Below are 21760 nucleotides of genomic sequence, written 5' to 3' on the forward strand. Positions count from 1 at the left end.
ATACGATCGTTTTGGTCATTGGTAGCATGCTGCATGAGAGTGTCTTCTCCGATCAATTAGAGGTGCCATTTATCATGAATGTTATGTGCGAGAGTACCATTTCCGGCCATCTAGGGGTGTCATTTAACACTTAGATTCTCGCAAGAGTTACTTGAGTAATTATGATCTATTTGACGTTTGTGGGTATTAGAACTTTTTTTACGAAATTGAAATATAAAATGAAGATCACATCAAAACAATTCGAACCTTGTCAAATCCACCGGGTATATGATAACTATTTACAGGTAATATCATTTAAACGACGTCGGCAGACTCGGTTCATAAAGTCGGCTAATAATTTCAATCTAATCTACAGAGAGACGGTATGTACATAACTTGCTATTTATTTTATTACATATTTTATGACATATAATAATGACATACGGACACGTCTGAAAACCGAACATGGTTGATTACGTATTTCATGCCAACTTAAAATGTATTTCCATGTTTAATTATTACGTACAATAAAGAATATGAGTATCAGTGATACAAATACAATAGTATTAATAGTAAGATCATGGAAAATTAGTCTCCGGATGGGACGTAAAGCCGTGGGTCTTGTGCAACTATACATTTAATGGTAGTGATATGACATCACCATGTCCATATATGGGCACATCACATGTTTTGTAACATAAAGTTTGATAGTGTAGACAGAGCTTAAAACTATTCGAAGAGAGGGTATTGTCTGATGTGCACGATGTCATGTAGGCCTACACTGGGCCTTCTTTTTGGAGAACAGAAGTGTATTAAAAAAGTCATCCATTATAAAAAAAAATCTATTTTATTTATATTTCAGTGAATGATTACGTTAAATAAAATATGATACATGTCCAAGATAAAGTCATTGGATTGTACATTGATAAACCTGAATCCAATGACAAGGTAAGCTGTATAATACGGGGCACTGCTTAATAGACGGTACAATCCATTCGTTTAATCCAAAGTCAATTTACACATTAATGATTATAAATTTCACATGGCAAAATTTATACACACTATAAATTAACAATAATACTTCTAGATGCTTGATATTACGAAAAATAATACATTTTCAACAACATCTATCATTATTAATTAGTATTCATATTTATTTACATATTTCAATCTATATGCAGTACTGTAGTCTTGGGTTTTCAGGTTTTCGGATATGTTGTTTTGGGTTCCGAAAACTTTCTCAGTTCAAGGCAATCTAACCACTGGATGTTAAACTTCGGAGATCTAAGGGTTTATCTGTGGTTGCGACACAGTCAGATCTAACCCACCTTAACAGACACCTCGCGCGTCGCGGAGAATACTGTACATAGTACAGCACTGTTGATATTTGAATTGTCGCAGCCAGACATACAATCAAAGGATTGAGTTCCTACTTAGTAAGGCGAGCTGTGTCCTGTTGTTAGATTACCTTGCTAAGATGTGTTTGGATTGGAGATTTTCTCTGTAATTTTGTACTGTCTTGTTCTGTTTTTTTACCAGTTTTATCTTCAATATATAATAAATAAATCCTTTCCATCAGCCTTTTGGTCCTGCATTGTATTATCATGGCCTCAAACACGCCGCCCTACTCATTTCCTAACAACATACTATCTAACCTACATATCCATATGTAAAATTCCAAAATTACATTGTTTTATCATAATATTAAGAACTCGGAAATCGTACAAGATAAATTAAATGTCTAAACAACCGACCTTACCACATATATTAATAATTCATTAATGTACATTAATTATAAATAGGATAATTGCCAGTTAGTTATATTGAAAAGAAAAGTGTCTATAAATGCAAATTTACCCTTGAAAACTAATATTGCACTAAAGAATCACACACACTAACATTAAGTTTTGCCTGAAATATAGAGTTTACATCTAATTTTCTTTGATTTCTTACTAATATTTAATCTATACTTAAGAATATATCTTGTGTCTATACCATATTACAACATTGAAACTAAACACTAAAGCATTTTCATATTTGCCTCTGAAATTACATCAATTTCTATGCCATAACCACAATGCAGCAGAAAATATCGTTCATGAATTAAATATCTTTGTATTCCTTTGTTTCTATTAATTAAATATATCATATTTAAATTACATTAAAATTACAAATTCTCATTTATATTTTTTTATCAGTTGTTCATAAAATGCCCACAATTTAAATATTGTATTAAAATTTCGAAAAATATATTAAAATATTATGTGAAAATAAATTTAACTGACATTATATCATATAGATATTATAGAAAATAATCGTTGTTTATCCTATCGCATAATAAAAATATAGTACTTTCAAAATAGTCTATTACAGTAATTTTTTAGAGTTTATCAAATCAATTGTCTGATTGCCTTTACCAGACTAATAACAAGATCTTAATAAAATTTGTTTAAAATAAATTGTCTTTTCAAGGTAAATTAATAATTATCAATCTCGTCAATATGGCATCTTCAGTTTTCACCACCAACCAGATTCAAGAGAAGTTTTTTATAGTCACCGGATGTATCACCCTGTAAAAGACACAAACATAACTTTTTAACTATATCTAAAAATATAAATTATAGTCAACTCTCCCCATACCGGATACCTTTGAGCTGACCAAATATGTCTGGTTTCCGGAAAGTCTGGTATTCGGAATGTGTTTTTAATGGTATAAATGAGTTTGAGACTGTTTGGACTTCACGAAAAGTCCGGTATTGGGAGAGTTTCCGGTTTTCAGAGAGTCCGGGAGAGTTGACTGTAATACACTGAGTAGCTTCTCTGTTTTTATAAACTTTTGTTGTTTTCAGGTCAATTAATAATAACTCATAGGTTAATTTGCTTGGAGGTCAAATGTCAAATTTACATGTTTCTCTAGAATTTGACACATAAAGCTGCATGTCATTACCTAAAACAATTCTATAGAAACAAAATAATACATGCCATATTGAGATAATCACTACATAGGATACAAGCCCACCTACATATTTTGATTAATTTCCATGAAAAATAATCTGTGTTGATATAGGTTGACCCAGTACAATGACCACAGTTTATGATAAGAGGACTTAGGCAGGGGTAACGTTTGGGTGACATGCTCCCACTTTAGCACTGCCCTATTCAAAATCCTGGATCCGCTCCTGTTTAGGGGCTTTAGGGCCACTAGTATGGTTGGTAAGGTTTCAACCTGACTACTTTTTTACAGAGGCCTTTGCCTTGCACAGAGATTGTTCCCTTTTCTTGTGACAACCACATCACTTTATTTCTTGTGGCTACATCACTGGGCTTACGCCAGAGGCCATTAGATAATTATCATTGTATAAGTAGAAATGTCAACTATACTTACAGCAATGGTTTTCCCAAGAGATTCTGAGAATGCCTTTTGATATTCACCCTTAATGTTCACCATATCAACCTCAGAACGTGATATCACAATCCTCATCAACTTATCATCATCTGTGCCAGCTCCCTACATTTTAAACATATCAAATTATATTTAACAAAATTATCTGACATCCTAATAAACAACAAAGACTTTACTCTTAGATTATTCTGAACACTATGGCCCGTATTCATGAAAGGGGACTAACTTTAGTCCTGGATGATCTCTGGATTTAGTTTCATGAATACGGGCCTATAAGTTTTGTTTTACAACTAACTAGTTTGATCCGCTTAATTTAAATAGCTGAAAAATCAATCGGGTATTTCAATTTGCACACAGGTCCTAGCCAGTGGCGTAACGGCTATGAGAGCTCACTAAACTCAGGGGTCCCAGAGCTTGTGGGGGCCTCTGAGAAGAGCCCCCAGGGGAAAACAGACTTTAAAATATGTTGAAAAAATACTCAAAACATCTAAGACCTTCAGCGTTGCAGGGCCACTAAGGGTTCCTGAACCAGGGGCCTCAGGCCTCTGTGTTACGCCACTAGCCTACAAAAAATGAACAGTATAAAATACCTTCATCGTCTTGTGCAGTTTGTCGCTGAAGTATTTGTGTTTGTTGCGGACACATCTCACTGAAAATACAAAAGAACACAAACCATCAATTTATTTTGTTTTATATTCTGGGAAATAAAAAGGCATTGGAATAAACATTATGAAATGGAAACACTTGACGGAAGCAGAGTCACATTTAATTGTACTTACCAATAGTAAGCATACTATTTTTAAGATCTCCAGACATCTCTTTCTTAATAGCGACTTCAATATCATTCTTGGAGATCTTGGAATATTCTTCAAACGTTGCACGTAGTTGAGCATAACTGCGAGACGCCAGTATAACGTTGAAGCGAGATTCATCCGTTCCCCACTTATCCTCACCAGCTTTAAATAAATCCTGAACAAATTGCAAATAATATCGTATTTCTGTATTTAATTATACAAAAGACAGTGAGAATTATCTTTATCATTTTAAGAAGCTTGGTAGTAGCGTTCCTTTCCAGCGAGTGAGTGGCCGTAAGACAGTGGAACCATAATTACATAGCCACAACATCGGCAAGTGTTCGAGGCTCACTCGCTCCATGGTTCTGGTGGTAGAACAAGTCTTCTTGGATCATCAGGATATAAACCGAAGGTTTAGTGTACACATCTGGCTCATGTGCACTTTAAAAAACCTAGTATATCTTTCGAGATGAGTAGGGGGTTACCCCAGTGTACTAGTACACACACAGCTACTGATCATAACTGGGTCCTCTGGGAGACCAGTATTTGACTGAAGAGGTTACCCAGTATAAATAAATAACAATTTCAAAAAATCCTCTATGAGTCACATTGTTTCCTAAAACCACACAAACTCAACTTCACCAATCAAGAGTTCAAATTGTGTATATTTTTGTGTTTGCCACCATGAACTTAAAATCGTGAAATAAAAAGAATTATAAATCTTACGTTGGCATCATTCTTGGCTTTGTCGGGGTCAACGACATCACCTTCAGGTCGACTTCCTTGTAAGACCGATGTCAGAATACGTCCAAAGCTGCCTGATGTATCATCTTCAACATCCTCTTCCAAATCTTTGTCAAATTCTATAATAATCAAAATATGACTTAAGCCTTGTCTACACTATCAAACTTGACAAAAAAGTGTGATGTGCCCATATATGGACATGATGATGTCATATCACTAACATATTTAAGTATTTTACTAACATATTTCGGTACATCACCCATTTTTGATAGTGTAGACAGAGTTTAAGAAACTGCCAAATACTGTACAGTAGATTGATTTGGTGCATGGCATATATTATATGCACTTAAATACTGTAATACATAATATATTGCACATCTGCAGTGGGTCTATTGCATATATTCATAGTGAATTTAAGATATACTGTTTGTACAAACCTTCCTCATAAGCCTCTTTGATTGCCTCTATTGAGCTGTTTGTTCGAGTACACAGAATCTCAATCAGTACATCTTCATCTGTACCTAGTCCCTGGAAAGAGAACAAAAAATAATCATAAAATTAAAACTCCATTGTGTGACTATAGAAACTCTATTGAGTGACTATATAGAACATATAAAAGGTGTTACTTACTTTGATGGCTTTGTTGAGTTCATGCGCATCGTACTTTTCCGGAGTCATCATCAAACCTGTCAACATTGTGAGCAACTTACCGCTAACCTCACTCTTAAATTCCTTCATCAAATCCTATCAATTAAATATCAGACAAAATCAGATTTTACAAGGCTTAGGTCTACATCTTTTCCATTTGAATAATACGTTGATTCATTAATACTACTGTATATCTTCTGGTATTATCCTACCCCCTAGAACACGATATTAGGCTTTAGGATGTGGGACTATACCCGGGGAAATCCTGGTTCAGGAAAAAAATGATTGGCAAACATTTCTTGTAAAAACTTATCTGAACTGGCTGGAAAGGCCTACATCCAGACCAAAAGTCAAAACTGGGACTATACCTAGGGATATGCCTGTTTGTGAAATCAGACATAAAGTAGGTGGGATTACACCTGAAGTGGGATTATACCCGAGGATATACGATATTATTCTTTTACAATATTTTATAACATTTATCAAAGTAACTGACAATATTACCTTGCCAAACATTTGTTTAAATTGTTTAGCAATCTTCTGTCGTTGGTCATTTGACCTTTGACTTATAATATCAATGATTGTCTTTTCATCAGTACCAAACCCTTTCATGGCCTTGCGCAGCTTTTCAGCATCACTCTGAGGGTCAAAGTTCTTCACCGGAGTTACTATTCCTTTATCCTACAAAAAAAGATATTTTCTATTTAATAATATTATTGGTTAAACATCCTATTTACCATAAACAGTATAAAAAATGTTGTACTGTAATCATATTCGCAACAAATTAATAGATATTGTACCTTTGGCAACTTTTCTTTGTGTGACCTCTGACCTTCTTTTAGTCTTCCATTCTCCTTTTCCTTCTTGTTTTTACTTTTGTCTTTGTTATCTTTCTTTCCTTTACCTTTACTGGTCATTTTGTCCAGCATCTCCTGACCCATGGATGAAGCAAATAATGATACTGTACTCTCATAACCACTTTTGACAGCTAGGTCATAGGGCGTGTCACCCTTGGCATTCTTGACCTTAGGGTTGGCATCATTCTCCAATAACATTTCAACAAGCTCTTGTCCATCTGGTCCAAGAAGAACAGCTTCATGCAGAGCAGTGTTACCCTTCCTGTATATAAAAAAATGTAACATCTAAGTGAAACCATTTAACCAACATACCAACAGTTTTCAGGGTAAGTTCACTTGAATCTAAGGCCTTGTCTACACTATCAAACTTTATGCGACAAAAAAGGTGATGTGCCTATATATGCGCGGGTAATGTGATGATATCATATCACTACCATATTTGGGCACATCACACTTTTGTCAAACTAGTGTAGACAGAGCTTTACGCTCTAAACACTTTTATTGAAATTGTTTGTGGCTGATTACCTGGCAGGAGCCTTGGTGTTGATCTCTGCTTCGGCATCAACCAGGATAGCAACAGCATCAATGTGGTTATTCATTGTGGCTAGAATAAAGGCAGAGGTGCCATCTTTGTTCTCACAGTTAGGGTCTGCTCCCTAAAAAGACAAAATTAATCAATTCAATTTAAGTAAATAAAACATCTGTAAAGCTCTGTCTACACTATCAAATTAGTTTGACAACAAAAGTGTGATGTGCCCAAACATGGTAGTGATATGCTCAAATATGGTTGTGATATGACATCATCATGTCCATATATGGGCACATCACATTTGTTTTGTCTCATAAAGTTTGATAGTGTAGACAAGGCTTAAGAAATATATCAAGATAGTCTACTATTGTAAAATATACTAAGGGAGAGCAAAGCTTAGAGGACACTTACTTCATCTAATAAATCCTGAACAACCTCTTCATCCCCATCTCCATTAGGTCCGACCTCTTTAATCAGTTTACGATCTTCTGGGGTCAGTTTGTCATTATTTTGTGATGATAACTTTTTCTTCCCAGTTTTCTTGGTTCTTTTTACCTGTTTGTATGGTGAATCTGAAGAAAATAAATGTAATGTATTAATTTAAAGCTCTGTCTACACACTATCAATCTAGCTTGACAACAAAAGTGTGACATGCCCAAATGTGGTAGTGTTATTTCCAAATATGGTAGTGATATGACATCATCATGTCCATATAATAGGGACATCACATTTTGTTGTCACATAAAATTTGATAGTGTAGATAGTGCTTAAGTTTGAGAGAAACAATCACTCTAAAATGTTTTGCAGATGTTGCTGTTGTACATCCTATTGCTAGAAAATGGAAACTTTACAAAAATGTTTACAAATTTAAATGATAGTTAACTTTACCTTCTTCTTGTTGAGCCAGTTGTTTAGCAAGTATTGCACCTAGAAATAACAATTGAAAAAAATGATATGGTATTGAAATGGAGGCTAGTGATCTGGAAGTCGTGGGTTCGAGTCCCACCTGAGAATTACTTGCATATTTTCTCAATGTACTTAGTATAAAGTACAAATTATGTCAGAGTAGGGCAAAACATCTGACCAATTATATGGTGTTGATTTTAATATATAATGAATTACTATTTTTTTTTAGGTTCTCAATTAGGATTATACACACTTTGAAGAAAAGGGTATTTTGTAATAATGTAAACATACTGTAAGTAAAAAACCAAAGTATTATAAAAGTCCATACTTTTTCTAACTTGAGATGCACGAGTGGCTTTCACATTGTTGTCAGCTCCTCGAGATTCAAAGCTTAAGACCAGAGTTACATCAACGCCATCATCATCAATCTCCAGTGAGGTAATCTGAGATAAAAAACAAAAAATTAAATGTGTGTTTACTAGATATGGAAACATTATATCTAACATCTTACTGAGGTTAGTGTTGAGAAATGTTTAGAAAGGTAGGCCTACTATAGGTGTGCCTACACTATCAAACTTTATGTGACAAAAAAATGTTATGTGCCCATATATGGACATGATGTCATATCACTATCATATTTGGGCACATCACACTTTTGATACAAACTCAATAAATGTAGACATTGTTATCATAAAAATTTGATTATTTGCGCCTTATAAAGCTCTATCAAAATTTATGTGAGAACAAAATGTCATGTGTTCATACATGATGATGTCATATCACTACAATATTTGGGCACATCATACTTTTTTGTAACACTAGTTTGATAGTGAAGACTTTAACAACTTTACAGATCTCAACAGCTACATTGTTCCAGAGGAGTACACAGAGAGGCACAACATTTTTTTTTCAGTTTTGTATTACTAATTGTACTAAGTGTATGGAAAACTCGAATATTGATTAAACCCATCATTAGGCCTACTCATAATTTTAATAATGTGGTTATGATGATAATTCAAAAAAAGGTCTGACCTTTCCCATTCTTGGCTTTCCAACTTCAGCCCTAAATTCTGAGCTTTTCTGAGTGTACGCTTCCAGATGAGCACATATGTGAGCTATCTGTTTTTTCCAGTAACCTTTCCCTGGGCTTATATCAATCAAGTTAGGCATCATCTTAGTCTGACTTGGACTATCTTGTACCATTCTATCAACATTGTCACGCTGTTGTTTTATCACTTGCTCTTGAGTTGGATAGAACAGACCTACAGTCTGCGTGCCGGTCGACTGATTTAAAACGGCAGGCAGCGGCAGTGAAAGAGGGCACCATCCATTTACATCCAAAGACTGAAGGTATAACAGAAGCATTTCAATTCATATTATTGTCTTGTAATTGAATGTACTGTACTTACTACAATACTGGTTACTGTACTATTTTTAGTCGCGGTTAAGGCAGGTGGTCCGCCGCAAATAGGAACCTTAGGGGAGTTGAAAGTTGTGGTATGTGTCGTCCACACCTGTGCGCAATTCAGCCCAGTAGGCTGCAAGTAGCAGGTTATACCCCCATTACATTTACATATTACATTAGATTTATTTACGTGCCTGTACTACTTTCAAAAGGGGTTATGGTTAACAAAAGTACCTCATAATGAGTTAAATACACTTACGTTGACTTGGACTGGAGGCTGTACCATTTGATGCTGAGGTGGCTGGCTGGCACGGGGACTAACATGAGGTTCATGCATGTGGTAACTATTAAGTAAATATAAAAAACAATATGAAACAGTTCATTCTTCCTTCAAAGACATATTTTATAGAACAATCAATATTCTAATGATACCAAAATAAATATAATAAATGCTAAAGCTCTGTCTACACTATCAAACTTTATGCGACAAAAAAATGTGATGTGCCCATATATGGACATGATGCAGTCATATCACTACCGTATTTGGGCGTATCACTACCATATTTGGGCACATCACACTTTTTTTTGTAAAACTAGTTTGATAGTGTAGACAGAGCTTAAGCAAAAATCCACAATTAAGTATACTTACTGAAACATATAATCTGTACCAGCGCCTCGTGACTGCATAGGTGGTACAGGACTCGTACCTCCCCATGCTTGGTATGGCATCATAGGGGCCTGTGTACCCATCATAGGGGCTTGTGTACCCATCATAGGGTTGTGCGAACCCATCATAGGCTGAAAATAAAGTTAGTTATTACATATTTGTACAATCTTCTCCATGCAGTACACATTATTGATACAAACATATGTTTAAACACTATTTAAATGACATTAATAATGAAATAGAATTTTAACATAAAACGAACGTAATATAAATACTTACATATGTTTGTGTAACTGGATATTTGTTTGTAGATCTTGTCAAATCAATAACACCATCAATACTTTCATTCAATCTCTGAAAAAAACAAAAGTAAAGCTCTGTCTACATTATATATATTATGATGTGCACATAAATGGCATGATGTCATATCACTACCATATTTGGGTGGGATCCAGTCAAGTCGCCCCATCGCAAAGTCGCCTCATACAAAGTCGCCCAATACAAAGTCGCCCCATCGCAAAGTCGCCCCAAAACAAAGTCGCCCCGGCACAGTCGCCCCATCGCAAAGTCGCCCCATTACAAAGTCGCCCCAACGCAAAGTCGCCCCAACGCAAAGTCGCCCCATCGCAAAGTCGCCCCATCGCAAAGTCGCCCACGGTTTTATTTCTGTATGATTATGAAGCGCCGCCGCTAGTAGTACGCTGTTTTAATCATATCGGTTGCGTTTGATATCGATTGCGTTGTTACTTTGGTCGCGCTAAATGTCGCATACATTATAATGTTTATCCTATTATATACATAATTTGTGTTTTAATTTTTATTTTACAGGTTTTAATGGAGTGATGTGCTTTTAAAAATCATTAAAAAAATACTCCCTTGTTTGAAAGTTCTAAAAAGATTATCCCTGATTTATAGTTTCGAAAATGTTAATTTAATATGATTTTAAAATTAGTTACCAGAGCCACAATTACGAATCTTTCTTCAACCTACGCGTGGATACCAGCTCATTTTTTAGGATAATATAATAAATGTATAAATGTGTAGTAGGCCTTCGTATAGATTTACAGTAGTTAAAACAATAACAGTGTTGTAAGACAATGAGTGTTATAGGCTACTTAATCATTTTGCATTTATTGACAAGTTATGTGTCTTAATTTTATGACTTTTCAAAATGAAGAAAAAAAAAAAAAAATTTCATCGCCGATATGATTGTTTTACATGCAGGTATTTTAGTAAAATTTAAAACGCTACATATTGACAATGGAAAAACCATCGTACAGTATCGTGTGCGTGTTTTTTAAAAAGGGGAGTCCCCGACGGTCAGCAGAAAGACGTAGCAGCTGTGAGGAAACAGATACCAGAAGGCGCAGCTCCGATTGGTTTCAGAGAATGTTTCAGATGGCGAGTCGCCTTTTATTCAACAGCACAATGATCATTTTACTGAAGAAATTCTTTTCAACCCTTTTGGTTATAGAACATTCTAATTATCATGCCTAATAAATATCCTCATATCGGGTGTTTATTTAATTTTAAATTAAACAAGACAGAGGCACGGAGTAATACGTACACGGACGTACGACGAATACACACACGCACGTCATCATTTACGACATATAGTGGTGATATGATGCAATTTTATAATGGATATAATGATGGGATTGCCTTTCCAGGCTTACAATCAATGTTCATTGTAATACTATGTATATAATAGTAAACTGAATGTTTATAAATAAATTGTTTTACGTAATTTGTTGCATATAAAATAAAAGACACAGACGCAGCCTACGTTTCCTATAAAATATTTCACATTTAAATAATTATGTAGTGTACTGTTAAATGACATTACATTATGCTGGATAATACTATAATCTTAAACTATGTTTACAAATTGTCATTTTTTAAGGCACACATCTTTCTCATCATACTGACCTGTAAAATAAAAACAAAAATCAATTATTAATATAGGCCTAATAATAATAAATATTCATCGACCAAAGTAAAAATAATCTAGATCGTATAACATCATTTTATCGCGACCAAAATTAAACGCGACCGATTTCGAACGCGACTGATATCGTAAAACTCCGGCGGGGTTTCCCCATCTTCAGATGATGCGTTGTAGTGCGACAACGGCGGAGTAATTACGGGGGTTTCCCTCTGGTAAGCTAGCACGTTAGTGCGACCGCGGAGTGATTAGTCGGGGTTTCCTCTCTGATGATGGGGGTGCGTGACGATCGTGTAACCTGAGACTACATGGCGGGACTTCCCCTTTTATGCATACACGTTCCGTGTTATTTTGTGTATCATTGCGACATTTTACGCACTATTTTTTAACGTTTTGGGGCGACTTTGCGATAGGGCGACTTTGTGATGGGGCGACTTTGCGATGGGGCGACTTTGCGTTGGGGCGACTTTGCGATGGGGCGACTTTGCGATGGGGCGACTGTGTCGGGGCGACTTTGTTTTGGGGCGACTTTGCGATGGGGCGACTGTGTAAGGGGCGACTTTGTATGGGGCGACTTTGCGATGGGGCGACTTGACTAGCATCCATTTGGGTATATCACTACCATATTTGCAGATGTTTGATGTTTGCAAAACAAGGAAGACCAGCACTCACATACATTGATGTACTAGAGACGGATGCTGGTAATGCAGAGAGAGGAACTGGCTGTCACAATGGCAGATAGGAAGTTATGGAGGAATCTAGTCATATAAGTTGGGGTATGTCCCAGACTAAGTAATGCAGAGAGATGAACTGGCTGTCACAATGGCAGATAGGAAGATATGGAGTAATCTAGTCATATAAGTTTGGGTATGTCCCAGACTAAGTAATGCAGAGAGATGAACTGGCTGTCACAATGGCAGATAGGAAGTTATGGAGGAATCTAGTAATATAAGTTCGGGATGTCCCGGACTAAGTAATGCAGAGAGATGAACTGGCTGTCACAATGGCCGATAGGAAGATATGGAGTAATCTAGTCATATAAGTTTGGGTATGTCCCAGACTAAGTAATGCAGAGAGATGAACTGGCTGTCACAATGGCAGATAGGAAGTTATGGAGGAATCTAGTAATATAAGTTCGGGATGTCCCGGACTAAGTAAGTAACAGATGCTAAGTGATGTATTAACGCACCTTTGATTGGTTTCTGTGACTTCTCCTTGAGTCCATGATAAAACTTTGATCATCATCCTCGTTGTTGTACTCCGTATCAGGAGATACATACTCCACCATGAATGTCTTACTAACAACATCACTTTCTCTTAGACCATTGCTGTAAATACACATTAAATAACATATTTAAATACTGTGTAGTTTTCGTATCTGTCTGTCTTATTGAGTCAAATATAAATATAATCCTGTCTTAACTTGTGTTAAGCAAGGCAATCTAACAACAGGATGCTAAGCTCCGGAGATCAAAGGGTTTATCTGTGGCTGCAACATGATCTGTTCCACGCCCCTTAACAGACACCGCTCGCCGCAGAGAATATGTACATAGTACAGCACTGTTGGCATTTGTCGCAGCCAGACATAAGATCAAAGGACTGTTAAGACTATCTTGGCAAGGCAAGCTCAGTGTCCTGTTGTTAGATTGCCTTGGGTTAAGTAAGAAACTGAACATTGTTTTTAAATATTAACTGAAATTTATATTGCATAGACCCTAAAAGAATTGGGTATAAAAAATAAACTATCCTGCCAACCTTGATACTGCAATGCTTTTAATGACTCGTTTTCCTTTGTTTAGCAGGAATGGTCCCTTGTAGCGAATTGTTGATTTGTCCGATTTGTTGAAGGGAGCTGGTTTATTTCCATTTGTGGTGAAGTATACAATAGATCCGGATGTATCTGTAAAAAGCAACAGTAAAATTGTTTAAAATAATCTAAAACTAAATGAACTTTACGACTAGTGACCTCTGTATACATCTGACATCTCACTATCTTAATATTAATACTAATTAAGACATGGATTCGGATTAATTAACACTAAAGCTACACTATCAAACTAGTGACAAACAAGCACAAATGTGCGATACTCGGGGTACAGCAGCAAAAGAAGATGTCATAAGACCGGATGTAACGTCACATACACATCAATAACCTCGCTACCAAATACGGCTATACGGTACCATCTTCGAGACGTGATATGGCTGCATCCGGTTTGAAATTTGGCTTTGAGGACATGTCCTTGTAGTATATTCATGCCAAATCCCAGCTCAATACTGTCACATAAAGTTTGATAGTGTAGACCAAGCTTTATTTTCAAATATTTAATTTTTTACCAGATTTTATTTCAATCAAAGTGTTGGTGTCTATTTGGTTCCCACTTTGTCCTGAATGAGGAATACGCAGGGGAACGATTGTTGGCACAGAAACTCCTCCTGCAGACGGCATCTTTCTTTTTTCAAATATAAGTCCTAAATAAAAGAAAAATTTAATCAATAAATTACATAATTTTCTGGAGCCTCATTGCTAAATATTATTAAATAATAATGTTAATAATTTTTTTTCGTCTTTTCAAACAACATTCCTTCAGGCAATTTATATTTTCAACATTTTAGTCATAATCATAACATACGAATTACATTTAATTAGCGGCCTGTGTCTCCATTTATCTAAACAAGCATGCCTACTCGTCCACAGCAGCTATGCTGTACTGGCGGTGGCTAGCCAGGTCTATCAACTGCACTGACTGAGCGGCTTAGCATCTTAGCAGGTTGAGCGTACTCAACTAACTAATCAGATCATGGATAGTAAATAAGTCCGCGCCTACCTTAATCAATAAAATGACTTAAATATAATAATTAAGATAAAATTACATACTTACAGCCGTCTAGTTTTCACACTTAAAGTTAACAAACACACCTAGCTAGGCCTAGCCGTTCACTTTGGTTCGTACTCAAATAAAATTCCACTAAATAATCTAACACACTTCGTGAAAGAGGACAGAGTTACCATAGTGATAAAAAACACCAATACAAATACATTGGAATAATACATTCAAATCATAGGGGTGTATATTACCTACTACATTAATATATTCCGATTCCGAATCAAACAAAAGTATAATGAAACAAAATGTGACATACAATATACAAATATGCTAAACGGTTTAACTGAATAATACACTACCTTATTTTAAACGACTTTTTTTTTAAAGATAATTTTCTTGACTATACCTCCTACATGCATAGTGTGTGCCATTTATCATTAGTTCATGCATGGATTATCCAGATCGATCGTATACGATATTTGCTTATGATACTATGCTATTAGACGCGCGGCAGTCCAAATGATGAAACAACAACACCAAACATATATTGTGTACAATAAAATAAATACATTGGGACAGAATTTTAAAACAAGCTTCTAGGATAGGCCTACATTAATGTTTATATATAATACTAAAACCAAGTAATATAATACAAAACGTCTAATTCATTACAATGGGTACAAAATATAATAATTAAAAAATTATATAATAATACTATATTTCGAATACTTCAGACAGCTGAGGCTTGCCATAGATAAGTCTGAAAATTGGTTTTATTTCTATTAATGTATTGTCATGGAGTAAATATATCTACTCCATGATTGTCATGGAGTAAATATATCTACTCCATGATTGTCATGGAGTAAATATATCTACTCCATGATTGTACTTGTGAATATGTTGAACTTTTTATATAGGAAACTCTCTAGTTCCTTCGTTTAAATGGAGAGCCAATAACCAAATAAATATTATAATTTACAAATATGGTTTTAAACATTTTTAGAGGTTTTTACATTGTTTCCACATCCGGATAAAACAACCTGTTTTCCACGTGAGGGATCATTTAAAATAAGTTTATAAATATCATGTTTGCCTATTGACATTCATAAATCAATTAGATTAGGCATATTTCTTTTTAAAGGGTAGTTAACACAACGCATAAACACAGCAAAATACCGGTATCGCAAGATTATATAATCATGACAATAAAACGTATGGAATTGATGATATATACGATTTTATTCGTTTTTCATTATGCCTTATACACACGAATTGATGAATGTACCGGTAACAAATTTTCACCGTATGGTCATAAAACATACTGAACATGACTGACCGATATAGTAGGTCTATGAAAAGCAGCCTTATAATACATTATGAGAGCTTGGGGCGGTCCCAATAACTGCGTCATGATATGGAATGTTTTTAATTGAGGGTTTTAGCTCTATAAAATCGTTTGAGTATCATTACTTTATTATTGTTGGTGCAAAACCATGCTCACGCCGTGCAGGTTCGTGAATCTATTTAAAATCCAAGGATCTAAAGCAGCTACACATGCACGAAATAGTTACGGTCCTATTTGTAAGTTTTAAATATTATTCGAATGTTTTTTTTAATTTGTATATTATTTATTTATTTAAATAGGTCTTAAGTTATCTATTATCACTTTCTTCTTGAAGATTTCGTTTTCTTCTTATTTACCCCATTGTGCAAGTGCAAATTCTTATCCCATCGTTTTTTATTAGGCCTACGTTCAAATTTATCCAATTACCGTATTAAATCAAGGTCCTCGCGGATTCATTTCAGATTAACTACTTTGAAATTGTTTAATATAGGCTTATTAGTTGGTGGATATTACAATTATAGTTTCGTTGTTCTTATTATTATATATACTATGTAAACCTACGCCTCATTGATTCATACCTGAGTAACCTGAATAATTATAAAAAACCGGAACAAATATTATGATAATTACCGGAAGCGAAAATTCAAAATGAATATTCATTATTGTTTAAAAGGGTGGCGCTCTTTGATATTATTTAAGTTATCGAGCGATTACTCACGTACACCACTTTGATATTTACAACGTACACCGCGTTTAATTTCCATTAATGTACCGGTAACCATGATTTACACAATAACTGTTCTCATTTGGATGGTCGGACGCTTCCTGGGAAGTTTTTGGCCAAAAGATGACGAATCTGCAATAGGTAAACATTTATAAATACTTAAAATGTTGTATTTTATGTCCAGTCTCTTGCAGGAGGCGTACCTGGATAAGCTTTGTGCAGTGTACGCGAAGTAGTTCAACCCAACTCAGTTACTTACCAGGTACAGTATGTGATGCAGAAACAGATCCCGAAGGGGGAGGGTGGTGCCACACTGAGGCAGATGTAGATCAAGAGGGGCCCCATTTGGAAAGTTAAAAGGTTGCAGGATTTTTGATTTCAGGACAGCTCGAGTATCCCATCACATAATTGATGCCTTGTCGCCTATCTATTCCCAACATCATTTTTCCTGGTTCCTGGTTCGGTCCTCAGGGATGTCGATGGGGAATAGACATCATAATCAGTTGCACAATTTAAAAGCCATCTACCAACTCCTATAATCAACCTAATCCCTATACCTAAATAAACTGAACCAATTATCTCTAAATAATTTTCTACTCAACAAAAATCGTTTTTTGTTTGTTGTTAATCACCTTGAAAGATGTCAATGTACATTATACAGAAATACGGATCCTCTGTGTCATGCACAAAATGACATGAAATGGCCATGTCAATGGGTATACCAAGTTTTAAAAATGTGACATAAATAATAAGACTAGATCATTTGTAATTGCCTAAATTAAATTATTTAAGTAATAATTAATTATGTGTTTTTTGCTAGATAAAATAGAAAGATATCATCCTACCAGAGCAGAGCAACCATTGGCCGGCAAATTGCCAGGTGAAGCGGCAACATGCAGCAACATAAAAGTGACTGTGGTTGGAGTCGGACAAGTTGGAATGGCATGTGCCTTTAGTCTGATAACTCAAGTACGTAAGGCTTTATATCTATCACACCCGAATAGATTCTTGTGGGATGCTTGTGGGTCACATGGAGTTTAATAGACATATACTATCAAACTCTGATGTCAGAGTACATTATTCTTGTTGTGTACACAGTGGGAAAATTATGTTTTATATTCGTGCAATAGAGCAAATAATTTCATTCGGTGGAACATAAAATTATCTATTTTTATGAGGCGAAGTTGAGTGAAAATATAACATTTCATCTTCCACCGATTGAAATTATTTGCCTCATTGCACTAATAAACATTCATTATTTGTATAATATACAACCTTATTGCTGCCAATGTTCAAATTTAACATGGGGCATCATACTAGGTTAAATCTTTTTTCATAATTCCCTTTTGGAAAAACTTAACAATTCTGGCTTTGGGAGAATTTTCTGTCTATACAATTATCTTTTACAGGGTGTATGTAGTGAACTTTCTCTTGTTGATGTGGTAGAGGATAAGTTAGAAGGAGAGGTACTTGATCTACAACATGGCCTAGCTTTTCTTAAAGGAGTCAAAATCAGTGGAAGTACAGGTCAGTAAGTGTCCGCAGTTGCAAATGATAACAGTACTGGAAAAAAAAGTACTGGACAAATAAACACAAGTTTATTTTAAAAGTACTTTACAAAAGACTAATCCTTGTAGCTCAACTACTGTAAATGGCAAAAAAACAATGGATCTGTGGTTATTCAAAATAAGTGAGTGAGCGGTTAAGACAGTGGAACCGTCTCATTTGCTCCATGTTTCTGGTGGTAGAACGAGTCTTCTTGGATAAGGACTATAAACCCCAGTGTACACATCTAGCTCATGTGCACTTTAAAGAACCTAGTAGATCTTTTGAGACTAGTAAGAGGTTACCCCGGTGTACTGGTACACACACAGCCACTGGCACTCACACATACTGAGCACTGTGGGAGAACTATTGAACAGGCTTCCCAGTATAAAGAAATAAAATAATTATAACTTGGTTTATTTTATTTGCAGACTATCGAGTGACTGCTGGCTCCAAATTGTGCATAATCACTGCAGGTGCTCGTCAGAAAATTGGTGAAAGTCGCTTGAACCTTGTGCAAAGAAATGCAGATATCTTCAAATGTAAGGACATAGTTGTTTCAAATTAAAATAATCATTAAAAAGTTATTAATTATTATATTAATTCAGAGTAATTTAAAAAATGTCTATAAAATGTGTAAAATTTGCATTTGCTCAATTCAATAAATTTGTTAATTTTGTCTTCTGTTTAAAGGTATTGTTCCCCAGTTGGTGAGGTACAGTCCAAACACTTGTATACTAGTGGTCAGTAACCCAGGTATGTAACAGTAATGTTTTTTATTTGTGTGTTTACTTAGGGCTTTAGAACTCTGATAATTGACCAAAACCAGTCATACAATTCTTAAATCTGCATTGTATCCATTTTATTTACTAAAAATCTTTTTTTTTGTCATCACAAAAGTTGACATTTTGACGTACATTACATGGAAGTTGAGCGGATTGCCTAGTAACCGTGTGTTTGGGAGTGGTACTAACCTAGACACGGGTCGTTTCCGTTTTTTACTTGGAAAGAAGCTCAACATTTATCCGACAAGCTGTCATGGGTGGATCATCGGGGAGCATGGTGACTCCAGTGGTAAGAATTTATTTTGTCCTAAAGTTCTGTCTACACTATCAAACTAGTTTGACAAAAAAGTGTGATGTGCTCAAATATGGTAGTGATGTGCCCAAATATGGTAGTGATATGCCCAAATATGGTAGTGATATGACGTCATCATGTCCATGTATGTGCACATCACATTTTTTTGTCACATAAAGTTTTGATAGTGTAGACAGAGCTTAAGATTAGAAGGCAAGGTTGGACTGTTTTTATCGGTGTTGGTAAAAATTCAATTTTATATAATTTCTTGTTGCTTCTCAGTTCCTGTCTGGTCGTCTGCTAACGTAGCTGGAGTACCACTCTCGTCACTCAACCCCCTAGCTGGTAGAGAGGATGATGACCAAGAGCATTGGTATGGTATCCACAAACAAGTTGTTGAAAGGTAAAATTACGTAAATTTAGATATTTCATTGACCATTTCACTGAATTGGGGTTTTTTGTAGTGCCTTCATAGATTTTATGGAAATAAAATACAATGTATTATGTATAATGTTATGTAAATAAAGCAGCCAAAGCATATTTACTCCTTGGCTTGTCTTTTTAGCACTATATCATAGAGGCAGTGGCGTAACACAGAAGCCTGAAGCTCCTGGTTTAGGAACCCTAAGTGGCCCTCCAACGCACACTGGAATCCTTTTTCGACATTATTTTAATGCCTGTTTTTTCCTCTGGGCACTGCTCAGGGGTCCCATAAGCTCCAGAGCCCCTAGATTTAGCCAGTGAGCGATCATAGCAGTTACGTCACTGCATAGAGGGTGCTGTTATCTTCGGTGTTATAAACATAATCATTTCGCTTTAATTTCTTTGTTTTAAAGTGCGTATGAAGTTATACGACTAAAGGGCTACACATCGTGGGCTATTGGTCTGAGTGTTAGTAGGCTTGCTGCCTCAGTTATGAGAAACGAACGAAGTGTCTTTGCCGTGTCTACTATAGTCAAGGTAATACGTGTTTTAAATCATTAAGTAACTTTCTGTTTTTGAGTACTTTTACCCATTTGGTTTCTACTCTAAATTCAGAAATCAAGTTCTTACTTCAACCCCGTAGCCAGGATTTTTACATAGGGGTTCTTTTTTCCTCCTGCAATCATATGCAACTGAACAAAAAATAAAATGTAGGCACTTGTCTAGTAGTAAATGTGTCTGCTTAATATAGGATTGGACAAAAATTGTCATGAGTTAGGCCTATTTACTAGCACTTTCCACTGATGTTCTCTCTTTGAAAAGGGCACTTCAGGAAAAGGTAGGTTCTTTCAAATCCTACGAACCCCCCTGGCTACGGGCTTGTACTTCTTACCTTTCCCTACTAACCATGCAATACAACTGCCATAATTGCCAGAATTAAAGTACTGTATGGATTATAACATATTGTATAATAACCAAAATATTCGACAACACTCTTTGAGAGAGACAGAGTTGTAGTATAGTATACAAGAAATTCACTATTTTTACAGAATTACCATGGAATTGAAAATGAAGTGTTTCTTAGCCTACCCTGCATTCTTGGCAGTGATGGCATCGACCATGTTGTCATGCAGAACTTGAATTCTACGGAACGTCAACAACTGCAAAGAAGCGCTACAACATTATGGGATGTACAACAGGGACTAGATCTGGATGTATGAATATGCCGCAGCGTGTGTTGGTACTTTGTGCTTGTTAGTTGTATGGGATGGAAACCTAATTTTGCAAAAAGCAACAAAAAATATGTTGAACTTACTAGTGTAACTGTATTGTAGCTTAACCTTTTTTTATTTTATGTAATTTTGGTAAAAAAGTATGCAAAAGTCTTTCTAATTCTTCCCATCACTGCAATATAACAGGTGCTATATTATTGTTGTAAACTATTGAACACAATGAATGTAGATAGACTAGAGAGTACACTAAACTAGAGGGTACACTAAACTTGAGGGTACACCAAACTTGAGGGTACACCAAACTAGAGGGTACACTAAATAATATTTGAAGTTGTTGTAATTGTAGGAAGGCTCTTAGTGTCTTCTTTTAAAGCTCTGTTCACACTATCAAACTTTATGTGACAAAAAAATGTGATGTGCCCATATATGGACATGATGATGATGTCGTATCATTATCATAATTGGGCACATCACACTTTTTTTGTCAAACTAGTTTGATAGTGTAGACAGAGCTTAAGGCTTTGTCTACACTATCAAACTTTATGTGACATCAAAATGTGATGTGCCCATATATGGACATGATGATGTCATATCACTACCATATTTGAGCATATCACTACCATATATGGGCACATCACACTTTTTTTGTCAAACTAGTTTGATAGTGTAGACAGAGCTTAATGCTTTGTTACTAGACAAATGATTGCTGGAT

General features: G+C 35.5%; 2 protein-coding genes across 2 annotated transcripts in view; one reads left to right on the plus strand and one right to left on the minus strand.

The window, feature by feature from the left end:
• Positions 1-803: 803 nt before the first annotated feature.
• LOC144849515 (uncharacterized) lies at positions 804-14841 on the minus strand. The gene is made up of 21 exons (XM_078706447.1): positions 14757-14841; positions 14212-14346; positions 13633-13777; positions 13067-13205; positions 10212-10286; positions 9915-10063; positions 9525-9609; positions 8893-9204; positions 8189-8303; positions 7843-7881; positions 7366-7526; positions 6951-7081; positions 6369-6687; positions 6073-6249; positions 5551-5664; positions 5358-5448; positions 4903-5039; positions 4162-4351; positions 3973-4031; positions 3365-3487; positions 804-2549 (listed from the first exon to the last, which is right to left on the minus strand). The coding sequence occupies exons 2-21, from the start codon at positions 14321-14323 to the stop codon at positions 2490-2492; spliced, it is 2733 nt and encodes a 910-aa protein (XP_078562573.1). The 5' UTR covers positions 14324-14346; positions 14757-14841; the 3' UTR covers positions 804-2489.
• A 1919-nt stretch (positions 14842-16760) lies between these two features.
• LOC144849981 (L-lactate dehydrogenase-like) overlaps positions 16761-21760 on the plus strand; it is a 34870-nt gene continuing 29870 nt past the window's right edge. The window contains exons 1-9 of the mRNA XM_078707129.1: positions 16761-16912; positions 17592-17740; positions 18181-18298; positions 18748-18858; positions 19010-19072; positions 19217-19390; positions 19676-19796; positions 20230-20353; positions 20866-21714. Coding sequence (XP_078563255.1) covers positions 16828-16912; positions 17592-17740; positions 18181-18298; positions 18748-18858; positions 19010-19072; positions 19217-19390; positions 19676-19796; positions 20230-20353; positions 20866-21036 — 1116 coding nt within the window. The 5' untranslated portion in view covers positions 16761-16827 and the 3' untranslated portion in view covers positions 21037-21714. The remainder of the gene's footprint in view (positions 16913-17591; positions 17741-18180; positions 18299-18747; positions 18859-19009; positions 19073-19216; positions 19391-19675; positions 19797-20229; positions 20354-20865; positions 21715-21760) is intronic.

This window comes from Antedon bifida, chromosome 1 (genome assembly GCF_963402885.1).
Source record: "Antedon bifida chromosome 1, ecAntBifi1.1, whole genome shotgun sequence".
In the NCBI taxonomy this organism is placed as follows: Eukaryota; Metazoa; Echinodermata; class Crinoidea; order Comatulida; family Antedonidae; genus Antedon; species Antedon bifida.

What these genes read in the sequence shown, in the direction of transcription:
- LOC144849515 (XM_078706447.1), bottom strand. Translation starts at nt 14,323, where the DNA reads ATGCCGTCTGCAGGAGGAGTTTCTGTGCCAACAATCGTTCCCCTGCGT. An exon ending in ACAAAGAAAAGTTGCCAAAG is followed by an intron (nt 6,250 to 6,368) that starts GTACAATATCTA and finishes CTTTTTTTGTAG; the next exon opens with GATAAAGGAATAGTAACTCC. An exon ending in AACTGCACAAGACGATGAAG is followed by an intron (nt 3,488 to 3,972) that starts GTATTTTATACT and finishes TTTAAAATGTAG; the next exon opens with GGAGCTGGCACAGATGATGA.